Here is a 25,490-nt window from a genome sequence, read left to right on the forward strand (position 1 = left end):
GTATTTTGCACTGCTTGGAAGTTCTTGTGTGTCAGAAATTCGTCCGACTTGCTTCCTCTGGTTTAACAGCCTCTCCAGTTGCCATCTAGTCTCTAGCCTCTAATTATTGTTACGTTTGAGAAACTGCTGACATTCTTACTGTAGCATATCTGACTTTGTCCTGTTTCTTGGGACTACATCAGTTGAGCTTTAAGCTTGGATGGGGCATAAAGATGATGAGGGTTGTGCTTATTGACCAACACAGTACCTAATATGTAGAGCTCTGGTCCATGACTGGGGCCCCTAACACTACTGTAATACAATCAATAAAATAACTAATGGAAGTCAGATATCAATGGAGACAGATCTATATCATATTCTATATCATGTAGTGCTAATGAATTGGCTGCAGAATTTGAGGTGGTTTCAGGTAATTTTTAAGATGGCTCTAATAATTTCTTTAGAAAATATTTCAGAAGGTTGTGATGAACGTTTTCTTATCTACCCACTTCGTGGCCACTTGTGAACAGCTAGGTTTAAAATACTTGCACACAGGAATTCTGGGGCAGGGATAGAATCCAATTCCCTGGAGGGCATGAATCATCTATGCTGTAAACAAACACTGTTATAAGTCATTACACAAACAAAAAATTGTGGAGATAGCAGTGATCCAGTATACTAACATTTTAAAAACCAAACCAAACAAACCCCAAACAGGTTGCTGTAGTTAAAGTAAATCTGTTTACATTATATAAACACTTTTTGGTAGTAATTTAAAAATATAAAAATTAATAAAAAATAATATATTATCAATGCTGTATCCCATATTGTACAGGAAATAGATACTGTGAAACTGGCAGCAAACTTCGGAAAACTTTGCACAGTCCCTCTGGACAACATTCTGGTAGACAATGTTGCACTACAATTTTTTATGGGTAAGAAAATGCTAACTTTGGGGGGGTGGGGGAAGGAAGATTATTTTTCATGAAGTAAGAACATGCCTGTGAACGAATACAAATTTGTGTCGTGTGCCATAACTGTACATGATCCTTTTCGGAGGGAATTGAAACTTAGTCTTTGCCATGACGAGTGTAGGTTAAACTGATATTATTCTTAACTTCATACTTTATGTTGAAGTCAGCTTGAAAGAGTTTTCAGACATAGTGATTTAACTGCAAGACTGATTCAGTGAATGTTTACAGTGGTGTCACTTAAGTTTCTTTTGAGAGATTCTACCGGTCTGAGAGATTCCTTCCCTGTTAAGTAGGGAATATTGCTGGAGCTAGTAACATCTCTTAAATTGAACAAATTTTTTTAATTATGACCATGTTGCTTCAGAGATGACTAGTACCTGCTGATTGTGGTGGGGCACAATTTAAAGGTTCTCTCCACCCTCTCCCCGCAACACTTTGAGTCACATCCCCTCTTACCCTTAGTGGTCCCTCCCTGCAGTTCCCAGCTATCTTGCTGCTGCCTTTTCCCACGGCTGCAGCTTGCAGCTCACCAGCTCCAGAAGCTGCCACACACGAAGGGGGCTCAGCCAGCAAAATCTGGCAGAAATCTGGCGAGGACGGGACATGACCCCACATGCACCCCCATGTGTTGCCTCTGCATTGCCTCATACTCTAGGTAGTCCTATTGAGACTACTTATAGTAGTATCCACTATGCCAGAATTTGGAGGATTGCAGGACTTGTAGAAGGCTCAAAAAATGTCCTTTGTTTAAAAATACTTTTAAAAAGCATTAGAGTTTTAATATCTCTAAAATGTATTCATTTGCAAGAATAAGAATGTCTGTTTTTAGATTGTTGGATTCTGCACTAAATCACAACATTGATAAAGGAGTGAAGTTCATTTACAGGTTCCACATAGTGTCAGTTTATTCTGTTGTGCCCTGACATTGCGAGGATTAAATAAAAGTTAACCTTTAGACTTCTGTGAAGGGACTCAGTTTTACCCCAGGCTCAATTTCCTCTTGGCTCCTACCATGCTGCACACAGTCCTGTTTCATCTCGTATGGCTGTGGCTACAATTAAGATGTGTTCATTTTTTAATATAAAACACAGCCCTACTTCTATACTTTCCTCCAGACTTTGCTTGTTGATCAAATCTTATGAGTATCCTATTAGGCGTGCTGGGGGGTGTTTCTAACAGTGACTCTGTGAGTGTCAATGTTACAGTTTTATCCAAAACCATAATCAAATCCTGAAGCTTATTCCTAATTTAATGTTTCTGACCTAGTTGTTTTTTACATCAGGATGTGTGATTTCTTAAGATTTTTTTTATCCTCACAGGTATAATTACAATAATGATGATTGATTTTGTAGATTACATGCAGCAGACTGGAGGCCAAGCGCATCTCTTCTTCTGGATGACAGTGGAAGGGTACAGGGTTACAGCACAGCAACAGCTGGAGGTGTTACTAAGCCGGCAGAGAGATGGAAAACATCAGACTAATCAAACCAAAGGCCTATTAAGAGCAGCTGCAGTTGGAATTTATGAGCAGTACTTATCAGAGAAGGTAAGAATATTCTTTTTTAAATACTTTACTAATTTTTGAATTCGTAAGTATTTGTGGAATGTTGTTTTAAAATGTACACTGCAGTTTCAGAACTCTTAGCTGAATTTAGAACAATCAGAAGCTAACTTCCTGTGAAATAGATTTGGTGAAAAACTTGTTACAAGAAAACAGATGCATTGCAGTTGATACCTGAATGATTTCACTTGCATCAAGCTTAGGGTAAATAGTTCTTGCTAGCAGGTCTATAAAACGCAATGCATATAAAGTACTCAAAAGTTGGTTGACTTAAACGAAGAAAAACAAATTGAAAACCTAAAAGCTGGCATCCTCTGCTCATTCGAGCTCCACCTATAACCAACTGGGTGGTAAGCAGGCATTCTGAGGGTGTGCTTTGAGGGTGACCTAGCCTGTGACCTGGATCCTGCTCCCCTGTTGTTTTCCACCTGTCTGTCCCCCTTCCTCCCTGCCTGGGCCTCTATAACATCGGACCGGCGGGTCATCTGCACAGTAGCAGGGGGATATACTCTCCAGTTTATTTCTATCCCTCCCCGTCCCTCTTCAGAGACCCTTCTCACAAGCATCTGCTCGTTCAGGAGGTGCAAGGCCTTCTCCAGGTGGGAGCCATCGAAGAAGTCCCACTGCATTTAAGGGGCAAGGAGTTTTACTCCTGCTATTTTCGATGCCAAAGGGGGGTCATGAGCTTCTCCCTAATCTCGTGGTCCTCCATCTCCAAGCTTGGTTCCTAGATGGTTCATGGGAATAAAATCCACCTGCTCGACAGGAGTATAATTAGTATTACTAAACATTAGAAGGGAGTCAACTTGAATTACTTTCAGAAATGGAAAAGGTTCAACCACGGGTGTCACCACCACCACCACCACCTCTGCTCTCTGCCATCTTGGATTATCTGCTGGACTTAAAAACAACCAGGTTTATCAGTTAGATCTATTAAGGTTCATCTTGCCGCAATATCAGCATTTCAGTCCCTACTAGGGGGGTTTTTCTATTTTTGATCACTCTGTGTTCTTGAGACATAGTAAGGATCTGGGGAATCTTCTACTCACAGGTTAAGGATACTATCCACTTGATCTCAGCCTGGTACTTAGGTTCAAACTGAGGCTCTGTAAGGTATCTATGTAGACGTACTCCTTGCTTCACATATCTAAAAAGACACCCTTTCTAGAAGCTATCACATCAACCCACAGGGTTGGAGAAATTGAGTCTTGAAGTCAGACTGCACACTTGTATTTTTCAAGGACAAGGTCTCCCTATGACCTATCCAAAGTTCTTACTTAAGCTGTTTGATTTCCATCTTAACCAGTCTATTAATCTACTAGTATTTTTTTCCTAACCCACATAAATCTCAGCAGGAGACGTCCCTTCATACATTAGATGTAGGCTGGGCATTGGCCTTTTATTGGAATAGGACCAAAAAATCACCTAAATTTTGTCTGCGTCGCAGAAAGATCAAAAGCAACTTCCACAGCCTTACTCAAAAACATTTCCATGTCTGAGATATGCAGACCTACTACATGGACTTCAATGCATACGTTTTCTAAACACTATACTAGGGATCAGCAGTCTTTGGCACGCGGCCCGTCAGGGAAATCCACTGGTTGGCTGGGACAGTTTGTTTACCTGCAGCGTCTGTAGGTTCGGCCGATCGCAGTTCCCACTGGCCATGGTTCGCCGTTTCAGGCCAATGGGGGCTGCGGGAAGCGGCGTGGGCCGAGGGATGTGCTGGCCGCCACTTTCCGCAGCCCCATTGGCCTGAAACGGTGAACCATGGCCAGTGGGAGCTGTGATCGGCCGAACCTGCAAACATTGCAGGTAAACAAACCGTCCCAGCCCGCCAGCGGATTTCCCTGATGGGCCACGTGCCGAAGGCTGCCGATCCCTGCACTATACCTTGGTCCAGGCCATCAGTTCTGATGTAATACTTGGTTTTGTTGTACTATCTTTAGTTTTGGACTTGATTCCAAACCTCCCTTCCTCCCTCCCATTCTGTGAGGATACAGCTCGGGAGTCACCTGAAATGGAGCACCCATAGGTATTCTACTTGAAGAAGAAAAGGTTACTGTCCTTGCTCTGTAACTCTGGTTCTTCAAGATGATTGACCCTGTGGGTGCTCCACTGCCCACCCTATTTCCCCTCTGCTTTGGACTGTTCTTGTTGGATCTTCAGATAGAGAAGCAACTGAGGGTGGTTCACCCACGCAGTCTCTATATACCCTTGGAGTGCGGCATGAGGTTGTATATAGCGCATGCGTGGGTTGAATGGACATTGGTAGCAGAAAATCTCCAATCAAGGGCTTCAGGCACCTGGGCACCTAATATGGAGCACCCACTGAGGGAGGGAGAAGGACACATCTTGAAGAACCAGTTACTGCACAGTTAACTTTCTGTACCCAGAAAGATAATGGAGCAAATAATTAAGTAATCAATTTGCAAACATCTAGAAGACAATAAGGTTATAAGTAACAGTCAGCATGGATCTGTCAAGAACAAATCGTGTCAAACCAACCTGATAGCTTTCTTTGACAGGGTAACAAGCCTTGTGGATGGGGGGAATCGGTAGACATGGTATATCTTAACTTTAGTAAAGCTTTGATACTGTTTCACATGACCTTCTCATAAACAAACTAGGGAAATGTAAACTAGATGGAGCTACTATAAGATGCGTGCAAAACTGGTTGGAAAACCATTCCCAGAGGGTAAGTTACAGTGGTTCATAGTCATGCTGGAAGGGCATAATGAGTGTGGTCCCACAGGGATCAGTTCCGGGTCTGGTTCTATTCAATATCTTCATCAGTGATTTAGATAATGACAGAGAGAGTAGATTTATAAAGGTTGCGGACAATACCAAGCTGAGAGGGGTTGAAAGTCCTTTGGAGGATAGGGTTATCATTCAAAATGATCTGGAGAAATTATCTGAAGTAAATAGGATGAAATGCAGAGCGCTCCACTTAGGAAGGAACAATCAGTTGCACACATACAAAATGGGAAATGACTGCCTAGGAAGGAGTACTGCGGAAAGGGATCTGGGGATCGTAGTGGACCGCAAGCTAAATATGAGTGAACAGTGTAACACTGTTGCAAGAAAAGTGAACATCGTTCTCGGCTGTATTAGCAGGAGTGTTGTAAGCAAGACACGAGAAGTAATTCTTCCACTCTACTCCGTGCTGATTAGGCCTCAGCTGGAGCACTGCGTCCAGTTCTGGCCCCCACATTTCAGGAAAGATGTGGAGAAATTGGAGAAAGTCCAGAGAAGACAACAAAAATGATTAACAGTCTAGAAAACATGACCTATGAGGGGAAAATGGAAAAATTGGGTTTTTTTTACTCTGGAAAAGAGAAAACTGAGAAGGGGCACAATAACAGTTTTCAAGTACATGTAAGGTTGTTGCAAGGAAGAGGGAGACAATTGTTGTTCTTATCCTCTGAGGATAGGACAAGAAACAATGGGCTTAAATTGCAGTAAAGGAGGTTTAGGTTGGACATTAGGAAAAACTTCCTAACTGTCCAGGTGATTAAGGACTGGAATAAATTGCCTAGGGAGGTTGTGCAATCTCCATCATTGGAGATTTTTAAGAGCAGGTGTCAAGGCTGATTCCCCACTCTGGCACTTTGAGTGGAGAAGGAGGGGACCCTCAAGGATTTTAAAAATTAATACTTGCTGCTCCCGGCTTGTATTAAACTCCCAAGATTACAGCTTCTCTCTGACCTTGGCTTGGTAAACGCTGCCATCACCCAAATGCAAAACCCCTTTTGGAACTCAGGAAGACTCATTTGGGAATTCCTTCCTGTGAGGTACCCTCAAGCCCTTTCACCTCGCCTCCGGGGAAGAGCTGAGAAAGAAAACAAAGGGTGTTAGCTGTTGTCATCAGCTAATTAAACAACACAAACCTCTTAGGGCACCAAAAATCCAATCCTGTTCTTAAAAAGGGTAAATTTTATTAAAAGGAAAAAAATACATCTGGAACTTAGGCTTTTGCTTGATTGTTAAAAGAGCAATTCTAAAAATCAACCACCCAAAATAGCTTTCTTGTGGGTTCACCTTAAACCAGGGGTGGGCAAACTTTTTGGCCTGAGAGCCACATCTGGGTGGGGAAATTGTTTGCAGGGCTATGAATGTAGGGCTGGGGCAGGGGGTTGGAGTGCGGGGTGTGGGAGTGGGTGCAGTGTGCAGGAAGGGGCTCAGGGCAAGGGGTTGGGGCAGAGGAGGGGTGTGGGGTATACGAGGGGGCTCAGGGAAGGGGATTGGGGTGCAGGAGGGTATGCACAGTGAGGGAGGGAGCTCAGGGCAGTGGTGCAGGGAGGGGTGCAGAGTGTGGGATAGGGCTCAGGATGGGGTTGAGGTGCAAAGTGGAAGAGTGTTGGGGTGCATGTAGGGATCTGGGATGCACGCAGGGAGCTTAGGGCAGGGAGGCGGGGTGCTGCAGGGGGTTGGGGTGCAGGGAGGGGTGCGAGGTGCATCAGGGGGTTGGGGCAGGAGGGGTGCAGGGTGTGGCAGGGGGCTCAGACCAGGGAGCTGGGGAGCAGGAGAGGTGTGGGGTGTGGCAGGGGGTTGGGGTGCAGGAGGGGTGTTGCAGGGGGCTCAGGGCAGGGAGTTGGGTTTAGGGTGCTGGAGGGGTTCGGGCTCTGGCCTGGCCCCGCTAACCTGGAGCGGTTCTGGGGTGGCAGCGGTGCGCACTGGGGCTGCTCCGGGAAGCAGCCAGCACCACGTCCCTGCGGCTCCTGCGGGAGAGGGGGCAGAGAGCTCTGCGCTCTGCACTTGCCTATCGGTACCTCCCCCGAAGCTCCCATTGGACGCGGTTCCCCGTTCCTTTTCACTATGGTGAAAGGGCTTGAGGGTACCCCACAGGAAGGAATTCCCAAGTGAGTCTTCCTGGGTTCCAAAAGCGGTTTTGCATTTGGGTGATGGCAGCGTTTACCAAGCCAAGGTCTGAGAGAAACTGTAACCTTGGGAGTTGAATACAAGCCCGGAATTGCAAGTATTAATTTTTAAAATCCTTGCGGGCCCCCACCTTCTGCACTCGAAGTGCCAGAGTGGGGAATCAGCCTTGTCATGGTGGCAGAGTGGTGGGATCATTTTGAACCAGAAGCACAGACCTAAGGATTTTAAAAGGACACATTTTTCCTTTTGGGTGCTTGAAAGCCAGGGAGTTCAACAAGCAGTTCTATATCTCTGCTCTACGGAGAACCACAACACCCAGACAAAGGGAAGTTTTTTCCCCATTTTAAAAATTTCTAGCCTTCCCATTGGCTCTTTTGGTCAGGCGCCCACTCCTTTTCCTTTACCTGGAGGGACTTTAACCCTTTACAGGTAAAGCAAGCAGAGAACAGCCACCAATAGGGACTTTATAGCTAACTGGCTGGCTGTGTGTCCATAAAAGGGAGCTGCCCCCCTGCTCCCCCCCCATTTATCACAGCCGGTTAGACAAACATCAGTCAGGAATGGTCTAGATATTACTTAGTCCTACCATGAATGCTAGATGACCTCTCAGGGTCCCTTCCAGTCCTGTGATTCTATGAGTAAACTCTTCGTATGCGCTCATAAAATTCACCCCGCTGTCCCACAAGATGTCTTCAACAAATTTCTATCCAAATCTGTTCTGTAATATTTCTTTATCAGCATATTTTTTTGTTCAGTTATATAATGAGTCTTTCACTTCTAAGTTACTTGTTTTCAATACATGCCAGGTTGATGTTGACAAGAAATTGTTGCCTTTTGAAGCTAATTGGTGGGCAGATATGAACCGGTAGCTGTAGTCCAGGTTGGATACACACAGAAAATACCTCTGTCATTATTAGAACCCTTCCATGTAGGAATCAATGACTGAATTGACTTGGAGACAGTTAGTCTTTCCCCTGAGACGCATTTTCTCTATGGGATATATTTATATTCTTGTTGACCATCTTGTACAATAATTATTAAGAAGACTTCAGTTTCCTGTATCCTCCAAGTGGGATATTTCACAAATAGCAAATTCACTTCAAAAACATGAAAATTAATATGTACTTCAAATTTTTTTAAAAGTATGCCTTAGTGTTACTTTCAAACTGTTTTTGTAAAAAGTAAAGCATTCTCCACATTTAATACTGGATAATATTTCGGAAAGTTTCACAATACACAAATGAAGATATTGAGAGGAATTTGAACTGTCTGTTCTCCCCTTACAATCATAGACTCATACGAGTGGAAGAGACTTCAAGAGGTCATCTAGTCCAGTCCCCTGTACTCATGGCAGGACTAAGTATTATGTAGACAGTTAGGAAGACCGTATCAAAAGCTTTACTGAAGTCAAGATATACCACGTTTACTACTTCCCCCCCATCCACAAGACTTGTTATCCTGTCAAAGAAGGATATCAGGTTGGTTTGACACAATTTGTTCTTGACAAATTCATGTTTGACTGTTACTTATCACCTTATTATCTTCTAGGTTTTTGCAAATAGATTTCTTAATTATTTGCTCCATTATCTTTCCAGGTACAGAAGTTAAGTTGACTGGTCTGTAATTCCCCGGGTTGTCCTTATTTCCCTTTTTATAGATTGACACTATATTTGCCCCTTTTCCAGTCTTCTGGAATCTCTCCTGTCTTCTATGACTTTTCAAAGATAATTGCTAATGGTTCAGATATCTCCTCAGTCATCTCCTTGAGTATTCTAGAATGAATTTCATCAGGCCCTGACAACTTGAAGACATCTAACTTGTTTAAATAATTTTTAACTTGTTTCCCTATTTTAGCCACTGATCCTACCTCATTTTCAGTGGCATTCACTTTGTTAGCTGTCCAGTCACCACCAACCTTCATAGTGAAAACTGAAACAAAGAATTATTAAGCAGCTTTTCCATTTCCACATTTTCTGTTCTTGTTCCCCCCCCCCCCCCATTGAGTAATGGGCCTACCCTGTCCTTGGTCTTCCTCTTGCTTCTAATATGTTTGTAGAGTGTTTTCTTGTTACCCTTTATGTCTCTAGCTAGTTTAATCTCATTTTGTGCCTTGGCCTTTCTAATTTTGTCCCTACGTACTTGAGTTGTTTTTTTATATTCATCCTTTGTAATTTGACCCAGTTTCCACTTTTTGTAGTTTTCTGAGTTTTAGATCATTGAAGATCTCCTAGTTAAGCCAGGGTGGTCTCTTGCTATACTTTTTAGTTTTCCTACACAGTGGGATAATTTGCTCTTGTGCCCTTAATAATGTCTCTTTGGAAAAACTGCCAACTGTCTTCAATTATTTTTCCCCTTAAACTTGCTTTCCATGGGATCTGACCTACCAACTCCCTGACTTTGCTAACATCTGCCTTCCTAAAATCCATTATCTTTATTTTGCTGTTCTCCCTCCTACCATTGCTTAGAATCATGAACTCTGCCATTTCATGATTGCTTTCACCCAAGCTGACTTCCAGTTTCAAATTCTCAACCAGTTCCTTCCTATTTGTCAATATCAAATCTAGAACAGCCTCTCCCCTAGTAGCTTTCTCCACCTTCTGAAATAAATAATTTTCTCCAATACATTCCAAGAACTTGTTGGATAATCTGTGCCCTGCTGTGTGATTTTTTTTTTTCCCAACAGATGTCTGGGTCCTTGAAATCCCCCATCACCAACAAGTCCTGTGCTTTGGATGATTTTGCTAGTTTAAAAAAAAACCTCATTCACCTCTTCTTCCTGGTTAGGTGGTCTGTAGTAGACCCCTACCATGACATCACCCTTGCTTTTGCCCCTTTTATTCTTACCCAGAAGTTTCAACAAGTTTGCCTCCTCTTTCCATGTCAACCTCAGTCCGATTGTGTATATTTTTGATATCTAAGGCAACACCTCCTCCCTTTTTCCCCCTGCCTGTCCTTTCTGAGCAAGCTGTACGCTTGTATACCAATATTCCGGTCATGCATATTCTCCCACCAAGTCAGATGCCAACAGTCATAGTTGTATTTACTGGTATTTCGAGTTCTTCCTGCTTATTCCCCATACTTCTCGCATTAGTATACAGACCTTTCAGATACTGATTTGATTTCTCTTCCTCCTCCAGCCCCCTCGAGTTCTGTCTTGGCTCCCCCTTATGCCTGCTATAACAGCCCATGCTCCCCCCAAATTGCAACCCTTTTCTCAGGTCTCCATGTTTTTGACTTATCTGTGGGCTTTGGTCACCTGCGCCCTTCAAACCTAGTTTAAAGCCCTCCTCACTAAGTTAGCCAGTCTGTATCCAAATATGCTCTTCCCCTTCTTTGATAGGCAGACTCTATCTCTGCTTAGCAGTCCTTCCTGGAACAGCATCTCATGGTCGAGGAAGCCAAAGCCCTCCTGGCAACACCATCTACGCTGCCAGGCATTCACCTCCAGGATTCATCTGTCACTGCCAGGGCCCTACCCTTTACCTAAAGGATCGAAGAGAATTACCTCTGTGTTCCCAACTCCTTCACCCTTAGTCCCAGATCCCTTTAGTCACTTCTGATCTGCAGAGGGTCATACCTTGCAGTATCATTAATGCCCACATGGATGAGTAACATGGGGTTCTAGTCAGAGGGCCGGATGATCAATGACAATCCCTCTGTACGTCTCCGATACGGGCCCATGGCAGGCAGCATGTCTCCTGGGCTGCTATGTCAGGGCAACTGATGAGTGCCTCCATTCCCCTCAGAAGAGAGTCAACAACCACTGCTATCCTACGTTTCCTCCTGGGAATGGTGGCTGCGATCCTCCCAGCCTCGGGAGTACATGGCTTCTCCTCCGCCTTTGGGGGTGATTCCTCATTGCTTGTTGCTAGGGCATCATAGAGTTTTCCGTCACCATGGTGGATGGGTTCGGAGTAGGGGTGGAGTACTGCCTGCTGCCAGAGGTAACCAGCTGCCAGTGTCCTCCCTGAGACAGAGCCATATCCTCCTCCCCCGGTGGTGTGAAAGCAGTCCTTTGTAGCTGGATGGTTTGCTCAGCCTTGAATGTCTCCATATGAATACTCTCAAGGAATTGCTCATGGGTATGAATGCTCCTCAGCCTAGTCACCTCCTAATGTAGCTCTCCTGCTTCCTGAGAGATTCCACCAGCAGGCACCTTTCACACTGGATGGTTGCCCCCAGCCTGGCTTTCTGAGAGTGGGAAATGCAGGCCATAGTCTGTGCAAAGCCACACCAGGATCTGGGTAGAGGCATCCATGGTTAGGCTGTCTGTCAGGATACAGGTGCAGGTGGAGGAAACAGAAGCAGCGCTGGCATCGGCGATGCAGCCCTTCCTAACCATAGCAATTATATTATGGCTTCCTCCCACCAACCTCCCTCTCAACTCCTCTCTTAGCGGTCCCCTTGATTCATATAACTCATATAACATTAGCTAAATAGCAGCTGTATGCATGCATTAAAGAGTAAAATGCCACAGGGTATTTTTAGGTTTGATTTCAATCACTGATGCAGAGTCATTACTTTGTGTTTCTTATTTATAGCCCTATTTTGTATTAAGGTCGAGGTTTAATTTTTTCAAATGGAGTGGTGTTGGTTTTTTTAAGTTAAACACTACACACATTGATTTAGATCTCTGTGATAGGCATCTCCAAGAGTTAATATTGATGACTCCTTGGTAGCAAAACTGGCAGAAACATTGAACCATGAGGAACCAACACCTGAAATCTTCGATGACATTCAGAGAAAGGTATAACATGGTCACTCTTTATTTAATAGGAATTATTGAGACTTATTACAGCAAGGTGGATTGATTTAAATCAAAGTGATTTAAATTGCTGAATTTAATAATGATTTAAATCAGCAAGCAGGAAACCTTGATTTAAATAGTTGATGTTAATCATGTTTTGCATTTGTATTTTTTAGTTAAGATGAAAAACAAAAAGAAACCCACATTGATTCTCCTTTGTAGTAACCATTAAAACATATGGACTTGCAATTGAATACAGCCTTTACACTAAATTCAGTGGTACTTGTTACCAACCAGGAAGATATACTATATCTATACTCATTTATTTAAGTAGCTATGTAGCTTGACTTATATTTATTCAAATTCTTAATTTTTACTTTTTTATTGATAGAAAATGGTGAATGATCTGTTTTTATTAATTTTTTTTCCTGTGTTTTTTTTGTCCAAATAGCATTTTAATTTGTTGAATTAAATAAAACTACCTTAAATATGCTGGATACATAAAAGTTTATCAAAAACTGATATATTAAAAGAAGTATTATCCGTAGTTAGTGAATTGAGCTGATTGTGTCTGGTCACCGTGTCCTTCAGGGTTTTAGAACTAGTTAGCTTTAATCCTCTTGGACCTCGTTTTTTATTCATAGAATAGAAGAAGAAGAAGAAGAAAACAAGCATTTCTGCTTTTTCAAATCCCGATTGGTTTCTTAACTTTGAATGGATTAGTCATTGAACTGAAGTAGCTGAATAATCTGACATGAAGAAAATATTCTTTCTACCCCTGAAACTATTGCTACAAAAGCTGGGTTAGCCCTTCATTTAAGGCTGGTTCCAGGTGCTTAACTAGTGACTCCCACCTGTTCAGGGGTTTGACTTTCTTTACAACTGGGCAGCAAACATACTGCTTAATATTTATTTTTGTGTTTAATTTAAATGATTTTAATAATTATAATAAATTTAGGTCTTAATGTAGACTATCAAATTTAATTATGAATACCTTTATTTGATTAAATAAGCCTGTAATTTAATTTAAATACCAAAAAATATTAATTTTTATTCCCTTCCCCCTCCCCCGCCCTTCTACCGAATTTATTGGCAATAATCAAATTTTTCTTCAATTTTCATTAAAAAATGAGTCACTCCAAAGTATCTAAGATTCAAAGTAGTCATCCTATGCTGTTTTACAGTTCCAGTGCACAGACCTCATAACTGGTTCATTGTTTTAAAAGCAAGTGGAGAAAAAAGATGTACATATGATAAAAGAAAAGGAGTACTTGTGGCACCTTAGAGACTAACCAATTTATTTGAGCATGAGCTTTCGTGAGCTACAGCTCACTTCATTGGATGCCACAGTATGCATCCGATGAAGTGAGCTGTAGCTCATGAAAGCTCATGCTCAAATAAATTGGTTAGTCTCTAAGGTGCCACAAGTACTCCTTTTCTTTTTGTGAATACAGACTAACACCGCTGTTACTCTGAAACCTGTACATATGATAGTAATTTTTTGGCATTGTTATAATTAGGGTGATATTGATATCTGTGTGTTAAAGCTCCAGTTTAGGAAAGCATTCTTACTGAGGACCACATTTAAACATGTGCTTAAGTCCCACTACTTTAATAATATCATCAAGGTAAGGATGGGTTGGTTAGATTTTTGTGCCTGAGCTAGGAAATTTTTAGGCAATTTTTTTTTTTCAAGGATGTTGCTATTGCAATGAATAACTTCCAGAAATACTGATAAAATATTAGATGTGAAAAAGTTAATTGCACTGCAGTTAACAAGGGAAAATATATATAGAACAAAGGGGGTGACATTTTTTAACCTTTTTACTGGTAAACAAGATTTTGTCTGGTTGAGCAGATATTCTCTATACTTTCAAAGGGAAATATTATTAGAACCAGTAATATCAAACCTTGTTTTAAAAGTATATTATTAACTGTGCTTCATGTACCAAAACATTTGTATAATACAGTAACAAGATTTAAAGAAAACCCCCAAAAGGGAGTGTGTGTGAGATGTTGTGTGCACGTAAACAATGTCATGTAGATTTTAATAAAAATATGTATTTAGAAACTTGCGTTAATCTTGGTATTTTAATTCAATAAGGTGTATGAATTGATGCTGCGGGATGAAAGATTTTACCCTTCATTCAAACAAAATGCACTGTATGTGCGCATGTTAGCTGAACTGGATATGCTGAAGGATCCTAGTTTCAGAGGATCAGATGATGGGGAAGGAGGTGAGGTCATGAACTGTTACTTTTCCTTTTTAGCTTTGTATTTCCACGTAAATATTAAGCAGTCAAGCAACCAGAATTTTCAGTCTGACTTTTCAAATAATAAATGTATATTGGTTTGCTGTATTGCTTTCCCACATTCCGTTCTACATGGTCACCATGTCCTTCAAGATTTTAGAACTAGTTAGATCTCGTTCTCTTGGACCTGTTTTTTAATTGATGGAATGGAAGAGAAAAACAAGCATTCCTGCTATATGTGGAGTTCTGAAAGAGTTACACATTTTATTTAACTTTATTAACTGGTGTTAAAAAGTATTTAGATTAATTTTATGAAATTAAATTAAATGTATACAGTATGTCACAGATGACAAACTTATAGATAAATTGTAATCCAGTTACTGGTATGTATTTAATAGCTATCAGTGATCCTTGTGATGAACTGAAGCTTGAGATTTTTACATTTAGATTCCTGATTTAGCTGATTTTATATAAAGGTGAGTGAAAGCTTGCCCACGAGAGGCCCTGGATAAAATAAATATCTGGCTTTAGCTCAGATTTTCTCCAGATGCGTTGCATGAAGGAGAGTGATGAAGTTTGCCAAGTCACTTCCAAATGTAATCAACCTCTATTGTGATGTCATTATGTCCTGACATATTAAGCAATATGGCTCATTTTAAGAAAGTGTGTACACTGTTGTGCACATGATTATACACTCATTGTGTGTGTACCACTTATTTGTGAGTATAAAATGTGTCATGAAAATGCATGAGATGTGGAATGTTCTGAAGGCTCTCTCAAAATTTAAAAGTGATCACTACTGTAGCCACTTCTAAACAGGAAGTGCTAGATTCCATTGAGGAATAAAGCTCTTAATTCAATAACTAGTTAAAAACTTTGTTTTTATAGCTTCAGGCCATTGTTCCTCATCTCTGTATCATCTGGCCTGGGAATGTCTCCCAATTTTATTTTATTTTATTTTATTTTATTTTATTTTATTTTATTTTATTTTATTATCTCAGACTATGATCCTGTTTCCTGGGTTGTCTTTTTCTAGATTATACAGATTTAGCCCTGTGTTTCTCTTATGACTTATACAAAATGATACAGGGTTTGAAGATAGATAAACTTACATCACATTTTATCCTTACCAATATAATGGAGGCTTTTTTAAAAAACAATCTAGATGCTAAAATTTATATACATATACACAAAGTAGAGAAACAGCTAAAGATGAAAAATGTAATTGTTGTGTACTTTTCTGCCCTCTAGTGGTGTTCTATAGCAATGTCTATAGAAGAATAAATTGGAGACCTGTTTGATGTCATTTATACTTCTGCCAAAATAGTTTTTCACTACAATATATTGTCCAATGTTTGTCCAGTTTTAAATAGCTCAGTTGATGGGGCTTTCCCTCCTGTCTTTGAGAAGGTCATGTCAGTCAAACACAATCCAGGGTATTCTGTCAACTTTTCTTCTTCATCCCCAAACTATTTGACATACTCCTTTATATCTACCCATTGTTGTGATTTCGAGTTTGCATGTTTATTATATCTGTTTTAGTTATTTGACCCAGCTTCACAATCTAGTTCTTACAATTCATATTAGTGACTCTGTTCCAATAATAATTTTGTTTCCTCAGAATTCCGTTCAGTGTGGACATCTTTCTATTATTGAAATGCTCCACGAATGAACGTAGTGTTCAAGGTGTTGTCTCCGTATAAACAAGGAACTGTTATTTCCAAATTTGATATTGAATGCAGTTTTGCTAGCATTTTATTCTCTTTATTTAGAAATTGGACAATACCATGTTTATATTTTTTCTATGGTTCCAGAATAAAATTCTTTATTTTAAAATCTTTGTTTATTTGTAAACTATAACGATGAATAGATTTCAGAAATTTCCTTTACTGATGTTCTGATATTGTTTTGGCATTCATTGAATCACATTCCATGTTTGGTTTTTGCTGCTAAGACTGTCCAGATATTTCAATTCATGGCTTTCTCGTGGTACAAACAAGGTGATTTTTTTGTCCTTGTATGATGAGGCAAGAATAACAAAGTAAAGAAGAGTTAACATTTCCAGGTAGACAGTAGTATGGGACTTCCTTTGTGTGTATGCTAGCCCCAAACAAAATCCTTTGTTGGTGGGATGTACACTGAGAAACTTTAAGCAAACATAATTTTTACATGAAGTAAATAGCAGGTTAATGCAACTTTCAGACACATGCCATAACAGCCAAACATCACCCGGATCCAAGTGCATTTGGCTATTCACGTTCATGATAAAATCCCTTGCATTTCTAACATATAACCAAACACAAATGTGCGTGTCAAAGGGTGGCTATAGAGAGGGTGTGATGATGTGTGTGGGGGAAGGGGAATGGCAGGTAAGTGAGGAATGGGGGAATTCGGGCTTTATGTATGAAGTGGGGGAAGTGGTGCTTTGTGTTGGGTGACAGGTAAAGGATGGAAAGGGAAAGAGGAATTGCATTTTGAGGCCAGGTCTACGCTACAAACTTACATTGGTATAACTGTGTTGCTCAACGGTGTGAAAAATCTACACCCATGAGCAATCCAATTATACCGACCTAACCCCCAGTGTAGACAGCGCTATATCAATGGGAGAAGCTTCTGTCAGCATAGCTACTGCCTCTTGCAGAGGTGGATTAACTACGCTGATGGGAGAAGCTCTCCTATTGGCACAGTGGCATCTTCACTGAAGTGTTACAGCGATGCAGCTGTGCTCCTTACATGTAAGTGCAGACCTGTCCTGAGGAACTACTGGATATTTGAGCGAAGTTTCTCTCTGCATCACCATCCCAGACTCCCACTTCAAATCTTCCTTTTTCCCTTATAAGCCCCAGCTTCCCTCTCAGTCCCACCCCTGCCAGTACCTCTGTATGCTGTTGTATGGTGTACCTGGGGAGCGTATGGGAGGATGCGGGTTGGGAGGAATGGGTCAAGAAAATTGGGGACTTAAAGGATAGCCTTATCCCTAAGTGCTCAGCCCCCCAACCCTGTTTCCTTGCTAAGTGCTGCCCTTGTAAGAATGATGGCGTAATGCATAGGGAACTGGACTAGAACATGGGAGGCCAAGGTTTGGTTCCTGGCTCAACCACAGACTTCCTTTTGAGACCTTGGGCAAGTCACTGAGGGCTTAACTGCACAAACAATTAGTGTGTGATAAGCTGTGGTGTAAATCTCCCATAGCCTGCTGCCATTTGATCTACTGCCATTTCAAAACAGAACTTTTAGTGTGTGGTAGCAGGGTCCACATGGACAATTAGCATGCAGCAGGCTAACGCAGGGTACTTTTACACAACAACTTGTCATGTGCTAACTGTTTGTAGAGATCAAGCCTTTAGTCTTAGTCACCCTGTGGTACCCTGATCCTCAGTTTCCAATCTGCAAATTGAGAGGAATACCTTCTTATGTCACTGTGCTCTTGTGAGAATAATGTCCATTAATACTGGCAGGGCGGTCTGATACTACAGTAACAAGGACTGTATGAAAACCTAGATAGAGGCATCAGAGAAATAGTCAGTTTCAATTCCCTTGAAATTCTCAGTATTACGAGAGCTACTCCTGATGCTTTTGTCTAGTGCTTCTTGGAGCCGAGGCAACAGCAGTGAGCATTGCTTCTGTGCCCTCCTACCAGTAGGTACCACAAAAGCATCTCATATCTTATGCTCTTCAGTATCTCTGCTGAGCAGAACTGGTAGTAGCCACCAGAATATTGGCTATTCCTTGAAATCAGATTGTTATATCAAACAAGGGAATGATTCTGTCTGTGTTTAAATTTTAAAGGGGGCCTGGATTTGATGTATGTTAGGAAGGTATATGGAATATCTGGAGATTCTAATGACCGATTCTTCAACTGGAACTGACCAAAAAACATTTTTTATGCAAGGTAGTAAACATTTGACCAAAGAAAAGCAGCTCTGTTGTCCGAAGCAAAGTTAGTATGTTATATATGGAGACTAAATTCAATAGTTAATGTAAAATATATAGGGATTTTAGTCAAACTTAAGGTCACTTTCATATCTACACTTTTAATGCTTGAGCATCTATGATGCCTCCATAATTAGACAACTTAAAGTGATACCCTGAACCTAAAATCACAGATTGTTCTGTAGTGTATGAATACTCTGTTCTTTTCTAGCTGCAGGTGCACACGCATTTTCATTTAGATGTTGTGGTTGGAGCCTTTAGGAGCTTAGACACTTGGAATTGGGTGTGTGCCACAAGTTATTCATTTTTTTAAATGTTTTGTTGTGTTTCAGCTGAGATGATTTTATTTCTATTGCGTGACTCTTAGATGCAGCAACTGTTTAGAAAGTATTTTCTGAATTCTAAATTGATTTTTTTCCTGCAGAATCTTTTAATGGGTCTCCTACAAGCAGCATAAATTTGGTAAGTGCCTTGGGCTTTTTTCAACGTTATAGAAGCCTTCTAAAATAGTTTAAAATATGTAGACATGAGGTTTTTGATTTTACTGCAGTTGCTTTTCTGAAAACATAAGCATACCTTCCTTTTGAACTGATTAAGCAAACGTAAAACTGTTCATTTATCCACAGAATACAGATTTACTTTTCAGCCTTTTCCCTGTGTTTTAAAACATGAACAATTTATTATTCTGTCTCTCATGGAAATGGGACACATTCATCTACAATTATGTTAATTTATGTAGAAACGTACATTCATTCCTAAATGATTTCTTAAATAGGTATGGGCTTAGGTGAAAATGAAATAGCTCTTAAATTGATGGAGTACCTTGAAACCATGCAAATCTAAAAGGAATAATTTTTTGAAAAATAATGCACCTATGAAATTGCAAGGTTGCCAGAGATTATTAGCTTTCACGATATGGCTTGAACAAATTTAGTAGTTTGTAAATGAAATTCTAAATTCTGATTTACATTAGTTATACAAATAATTGTTTGAAATACATAAATATCAATCTAGCAGATTTCAGTAGTTCAGTATTCCTTTTAGAATAAGTTTTGAAATAGTTAATCAGAACCAAAGAACCAGTTCAATTATTTGACTCCTCTGTAATTTTTAATAAATACTTGTAGCTATGAAGTTTGTATGTGTTCCCACATATGTGAAGCTAATAGTCATATGATAAACTCGTTTATCATACACTTTTGAGCACTTGACCTGCCCTTTTGCCACTAATTTTTTCCAACAGGACTTATTCTAACATTCGAAATCCCTAAGCACATTCCACAGCTTCAATCCACAGCCATTAAAAAAAAAAAAAATCAGCCAGCCCAAGTATGCTTCCTCCTTTTCCTCTCAGTGTGTTCCCCCTAAATTACACCTGGCTGACGCCCAAGCAAAATTCAGCTGCACTCCTGTGACTGCTTTCTGTATGTAAGTGTGGTGACTTTGAAGCCCATCTCTCTGTTCTCAAAAAGATGGGAACCTTGTACACTGGGTCTCAGCCCTTACTTCAAGTCCGGAAAGGCGTGAAATCTGAATTTGAAGGCATTACATTTTCATGCCTAGCAAATGTTCTAGGTAGTTCTTTAGGGGATTCTCTGAGTCTCTACACTGTGATTAATTGTAACCTAGTTACCAGGCTCTAAAGGCAGAGGGATACAAACACTAGTCCCCACAATTAACTTGAAAGCTAGTCAATTTTAAAAAGTGAATTGAGAGTAGTTTATTGTTCTACACATATCTTGGAGTTCCCATGCCAATTTTTGTGGTTTTATAATCATATTTTCATTTTCTTCTTCTTCTTCTTCTTATTATTATCTGTTATATAAAACACACAAAAACAGGGGAAACTGACTAATCAACTGTAAAAAGGAAATGGGCTATACATAAAGTGCCATCAAATACATAAAATAAAAACTAGAGGAAAATAGTTCATCTGAAGTAATCTTACTGTAGCATGTACAGTGTAGATTACAAAATTTCACACAACTATGATTTCTATACCTTTTCTTTAAAAAAAAAAAAAAATCAAACATTTCTGCAATAGTTTTCCTGTATGATGGTGGTGGTGGTACTTTATTAATATTGGCAAATCCTGAATACTTGATGAGGGGTAAGGAATGGTGGATTTATTAGTCTTTATGCTTACCTGCATAACTTAATCATAGCTTCCCCAACCATAATTAGTGGCCACCCCAAACTAAAGCAGGTATAAAACCTTGATAGCTACACAATTATGTATTATCTGCATGTTATGTGCATTTGGTATTAAGCTTTTAAAATATCATTTACTCTTTGATTACCACATTTCATAACCTTATTGTAAAAATGATTTGCTCATAGAGTGTAAAGGACTTATTATGGTGGGATACACTATTATAAGAAAGGTCTGCATATGTGGAGGAACTGTTTACTTTGCTGGGTTTGTAACATTTAATGCTATTTCTGGTTTGCAATGCTTGTGCAGGTGCTTGAATACTAGTGGATTTTTTTTTTTTCTGGCTGAGCTCCATGCGTGGAATATATGCCTACTCAAATAATACAGCTCCCTTGTGTCACTTAGTTACATAAAACAGAACAATCTATGAATAGGAAAAACGTTACTTCTGAGGTCGCTGACTTGCAATATTTTGTAGCTCATGGCAATACATTAACTGTCCTGGTGTCAAATATTTTTTTGCATTTGGATTAATTTGTGCTTCGCTAATGTAATTTGTATAAATTTTTTTATGTAAAACTACTTCTAATTTTAAATGTCCTAATATCTCCAACAAAAAAAGCCAAACAACCCCACCCAACACCCCTACACCTTCTTACGTATTGTGGTAAGTAATCATAGAATAACCATAATGTGTTCAGTTTACTTTCATTAATCAATGCACTTCCCAGCATGGCCAATCTAGTTAAGTGATTGCTACCATTTCCATTATAAAACTACGTTTTTAGCAGTTTATAACTTGATCTTAAGAATGTATTTCAGACTTATTTGGAGGACAGTCTCAGCCTAAGAGCTAATTTTTGTAAATCAGTTGTTTTAGATTCTAGATGGTTAGAGCAAAGTATATTTTTGTACCTTATGTTTAAGATAATTTTAAAATACAATACTGATGTATCTTAACTTTTTGCAATTGATTTATATTGTAGATGAATCTTACCTGATATATTGAAATATATTCTAATGATTTGAGATGATGTACAGAACCATTGCAGTACATGCACAATAACTATTTTTCAAGTTGTTATACAGATATTATCTAAATGGGTCCATAATATAGAATTTACACTGGTGGTGGTGGCTTTTCACATCATATCTCTTCCAGAAGTGTATGCTCTTGTGCCTATAAAAATTGCACAAATATTAGCTTAATGGAACTAAATCAGGTTTCAAAGCTAGGCATATACAGTTGTGAACATAAACTAGATATCTGTGCAAACATAGCTGTTCAGAAGTTTAACTGATTATTGGTTTGTATAGATGAATAATATGCACATACGCATGTACACCTAATGTGCACATTTATTAGTTAGGGATTTGAAAATCTGAACATAATGTCCAAAGGAGGCAAGGATACCAATACATGTAAATACCTTTAACGTACGCTTTCTGTCTTCCCTATTTTTAAAAAATACATTAACATTAAAACTTAAAATGTCTAGAGCTCCATTCTCTCTTTTTGTGAACACAATTGTCCCCACACTTTTTGCACTTGCAGATAATTTGCAGCCCCAAATCTAGTTTGTTAGAAGTCTATACAAGAACAAATAAATTAACTGGGTAATTACTAATATCAAATAGCTGTAAAATATATTCTTAAAGAAAAATCCTGAAAACATGGTGTGATGGGGTTCCCTCTCCATTCATGGTGCCTCCTGCTGTTCACTCTGACAGTTAGCTCCGTCTTGTCCTGCGCTCTCCTCAGTAGTCTCTTCATCCATCGTCTTCTCTCTGTATGTGCCTCTCTCACGCTTGGTGCTGCCGCTTCAGGTCCATGGCTTAGTCCTCCAGCCAGATCACAATTTCCTCCCCCTTCTAGGGAAATCACAGTCTTTCCAGATCAACCATCTATCTGGTGTCTCCAGTGCCCTGAGCCACTACCCAGTGGCTGGTAAGGAAACCCAGGCCCACCCTCTACATTGGGTTCTAGTCCAGGGACCTGATAAGATGCAGCCTAGGCCTGAAGTACCTTTGACCTTGCTGCTGTTTCCCTGGGCTTTTTCCTGCTTAACTGGTTCTCCCTTTCTCTGGGTTCACCAGCTTCTCCACTCCCTCCTCTCAGGGAATCTGTGCAGCCTGCTTTCCTGCAGACTCATACACTCTTCCCCCTTTCCAGAGCATAACTGCCCTTCCCTAGGTGCCAATCTCTACCCTCTTGCTAGCTATCTGGCTTTCTACAGACCCTGCCTGTTCCTGCCCAAGTGAGCCCATTCCTCCTCAATTAGCTCCTGGCTTGCAGCCTAATTAGTAGCTTGGATCCATCTGGCTCCACCCAGCTCTTGCTGGGCCAGTTTGGGGTCCATACCCCAATACACATGAGCACTTTTGGGGCGCACCAGTTGTGAACTGGGAGACGAGGACAATATACTCCTATATATGACATAAGGACAAAAATCTCTTGCTGAGGAATTTTTTGAAACTGTCTACTCTTAGTTCAATTAAAATGATGCAGTTCTTTCATCCAGTTCATCAACTTTTGTGTAATATTTTTTACTTATTTTGATAGAAAAGAGAGTAATGCAATCATGTGAAGCAACAGTATATAACACTTATTAATTCTTGATACCAATATCTACTATGTCCATAATATTATTTTGCGTTTGCAAATGCTCTATAAAAAGAGCGTACATGTAGATCAGATATAAGGCTAAGATTTAATGGATATTTTTAGTGAAAGTCACAGGTCGTGGGCAATAAACAAAAATTCACAGCCGCATGACCTGTCCATGATTTGTACTGTATATCCATGACTAAAGCTTGGATGTTCTGGGGGTTCCGGGCACTCGCTGGTGCTGAGTTGGATGCTTCTGGGTGCCCACTGATGTTTGTGGGTGATGGCTCTGGAGCGCCTGCTGCTGCTGGGGCAGGGGCAGTACAGCTAGCCCTGGCAGCAATATGGCTGGCCCTAGAGTCAGGCGCATTGGCAAGCTGCAGAAGTTATGGAGGTCCCGAAAAGTCACGGAATCCGTGGCCTCCATGAGAGACTCGCAGCCTTAATCAGATGAAAACCTAAATCTGGGTTAATTTTTTTGGGGGGGACAGGAATAAGGCTAGTAGATGAAGGTTTGACAAACGTGGGGGTGGGGGGTCATCAATTTTTTTTTTAAAGATAGCAAAGATCTAATAGAAATTAGTAGAAGTGAAACTTCTAAAATAGGGGCTCAACATAAAAACAGAAATTATAGTTATCAGATACTGGAAATATTTATAATTTTAATTCTATTTATATTTATAAAACTGTTTCATTCAAAACTGAATTAAGAGCTTGAAAATTAAATGAATAGGTGAATAAGCAAAAATCTCTTTCCTATTAGAGGGATTATACCTATGATCTTTTTCTCCCTTCCAGTCCTTAGATGACCTTTCAAACGTCTCTGCTGAAGAGTCAGCACAGCTACATGCATATATTTCAGATACTGGTAAGTGATTTTATTGTAGTGATGGCTGACTTGTCTTTTTTCCCCTGCCGTTTTTGAACTTCCGCCATTTAATATACATTTTTTATTTTAATTAATTCTAGTGTTCTAATGTTAGTGAACTAATTATAGGCCCCCTTAAATCTTAATGTTTTCTCTTTCCTTTCTGTATCTTAAACATTTGTTTTCATGTTTGCTGCTGATGAAATCATTGTAATCCAGAGCCTCCTCAAATTCATATTGTAATTGTAGACAATGCACCTAATGTACTAAAATAGGAGACTTAGTTGTGCAGCATATCATACATTTCAAAGTCTCTCTACCACTAATAATTAGATGACCATCCATTAATTTTAATTCACTTGACTAATGCACAATACCTTACTATGCTCAATTTGAATTTATTTTAAAATTTAATTTATCCACTTCTAGCAGTTGTTGTCTCTTTTTCAGTCAAGCAAATCCTGTTCTCAAGTATTCTCTTCTGTACTATAACATCTTCAGCAATCTTGTGGTAAAGATTAAGTGAACCAGACTTTCACAGATATAGAAGGGGCTAAATCTTATGCTGCAGTAATTGTTAAGAATGGCTCTCATATCAGCTCTTCAAAAATTAATGAAAGTTTAATTGCTGTTACAATTAAAATTTAGGTGTTCAATAGGATTGCTCTTTGGTGGTATCAAATGCATCATATCTTCTCTTCATGTTTTGCTACAGTGGTAAGATTGTCATTGTTTCTTCATTTGATCTTATTACAGTACTAATATTTGATTTTTGGCATGGTATCAGGGTGCTATTGGGAAAACTTAGTATTTTATTCTTTCTTGGCCATGATTTCAGACAACAGTTTCCTCAGTGCATTTGACGGTTTCACTATATGGATACTAAAACTATTGCAGTGTGATATCTTTAAAACCAGAGATGACAAGTGTGTATTTTTGTATGCCCTTTAGATTGGGTTATTGGGTTGGGAGGTTTTTCTGTGTGCCTATGTAGACTTTAGTGAAATTCCCCTTTTATTATACCAGAACACCAGCTCCACTATAGTTAGAAAAATATCTTTTTCTTTTACATCTTGATTTCTATAAGTGCTCTGAAATCCTCACAGTAACTCATATTGCTTTGAGATTTTGTTTGCCTCATGGGGGGAATGGGGATTGGTCAATGATCCAGTTTGGAGGCCATTTGAATAGGGAGTTCCTGAGGGACAGTCTCCTGAAAGAACAACTTAAAGTGGTCATGTTTTGGTGGTGATTTTTTGTATCCCAAACACTTGAGTTACTCTAACATAGTGCATGCCACACTTAGCGGTTTTGGGAAAATCAAATTGCAGCATTATTACCCAAAGAGTTTGGTTCTTGGACATGTCAGATATATAAGTGCTTGGTGGCACACCACAAAGTTTATGCTGTGCATGCAGAGAGCGCAAAGCTAATTAGCTTGTTAATGTCTGAGTTACAGGAACTGAATGGCTCAAAGGGGAATGTTCCAACCATCAGACCTGAAAAGCATCCAAGCACTGAGAGTTCAAATC

General features: G+C 39.8%; 1 protein-coding gene across 2 annotated transcripts in view; it reads left to right on the forward strand.

Moving 5' to 3' along the window:
- Positions 1-25,490, forward strand: part of SNX13 (sorting nexin 13) — a 158,575-nt gene that overhangs the window by 92,377 nt on the left and 40,708 nt on the right. For both annotated transcript variants that reach the window (XM_084620186.1, XM_084620187.1), the window contains exons 12-17: positions 815-914; positions 2,306-2,499; positions 12,038-12,142; positions 14,247-14,379; positions 18,752-18,789; positions 23,889-23,958. In XM_084620186.1, the coding sequence (XP_084476312.1) occupies positions 815-914; positions 2,306-2,499; positions 12,038-12,142; positions 14,247-14,379; positions 18,752-18,789; positions 23,889-23,958 (640 nt within the window). The remainder of the gene's footprint in view (positions 1-814; positions 915-2,305; positions 2,500-12,037; positions 12,143-14,246; positions 14,380-18,751; positions 18,790-23,888; positions 23,959-25,490) is intronic.

This window comes from Lepidochelys olivacea, assembly GCF_965140295.1.
Source record: "Lepidochelys olivacea isolate rLepOli2 genome assembly, chromosome: 2".
NCBI lineage: Eukaryota > Metazoa > Chordata > Testudines > Cheloniidae > Lepidochelys > Lepidochelys olivacea.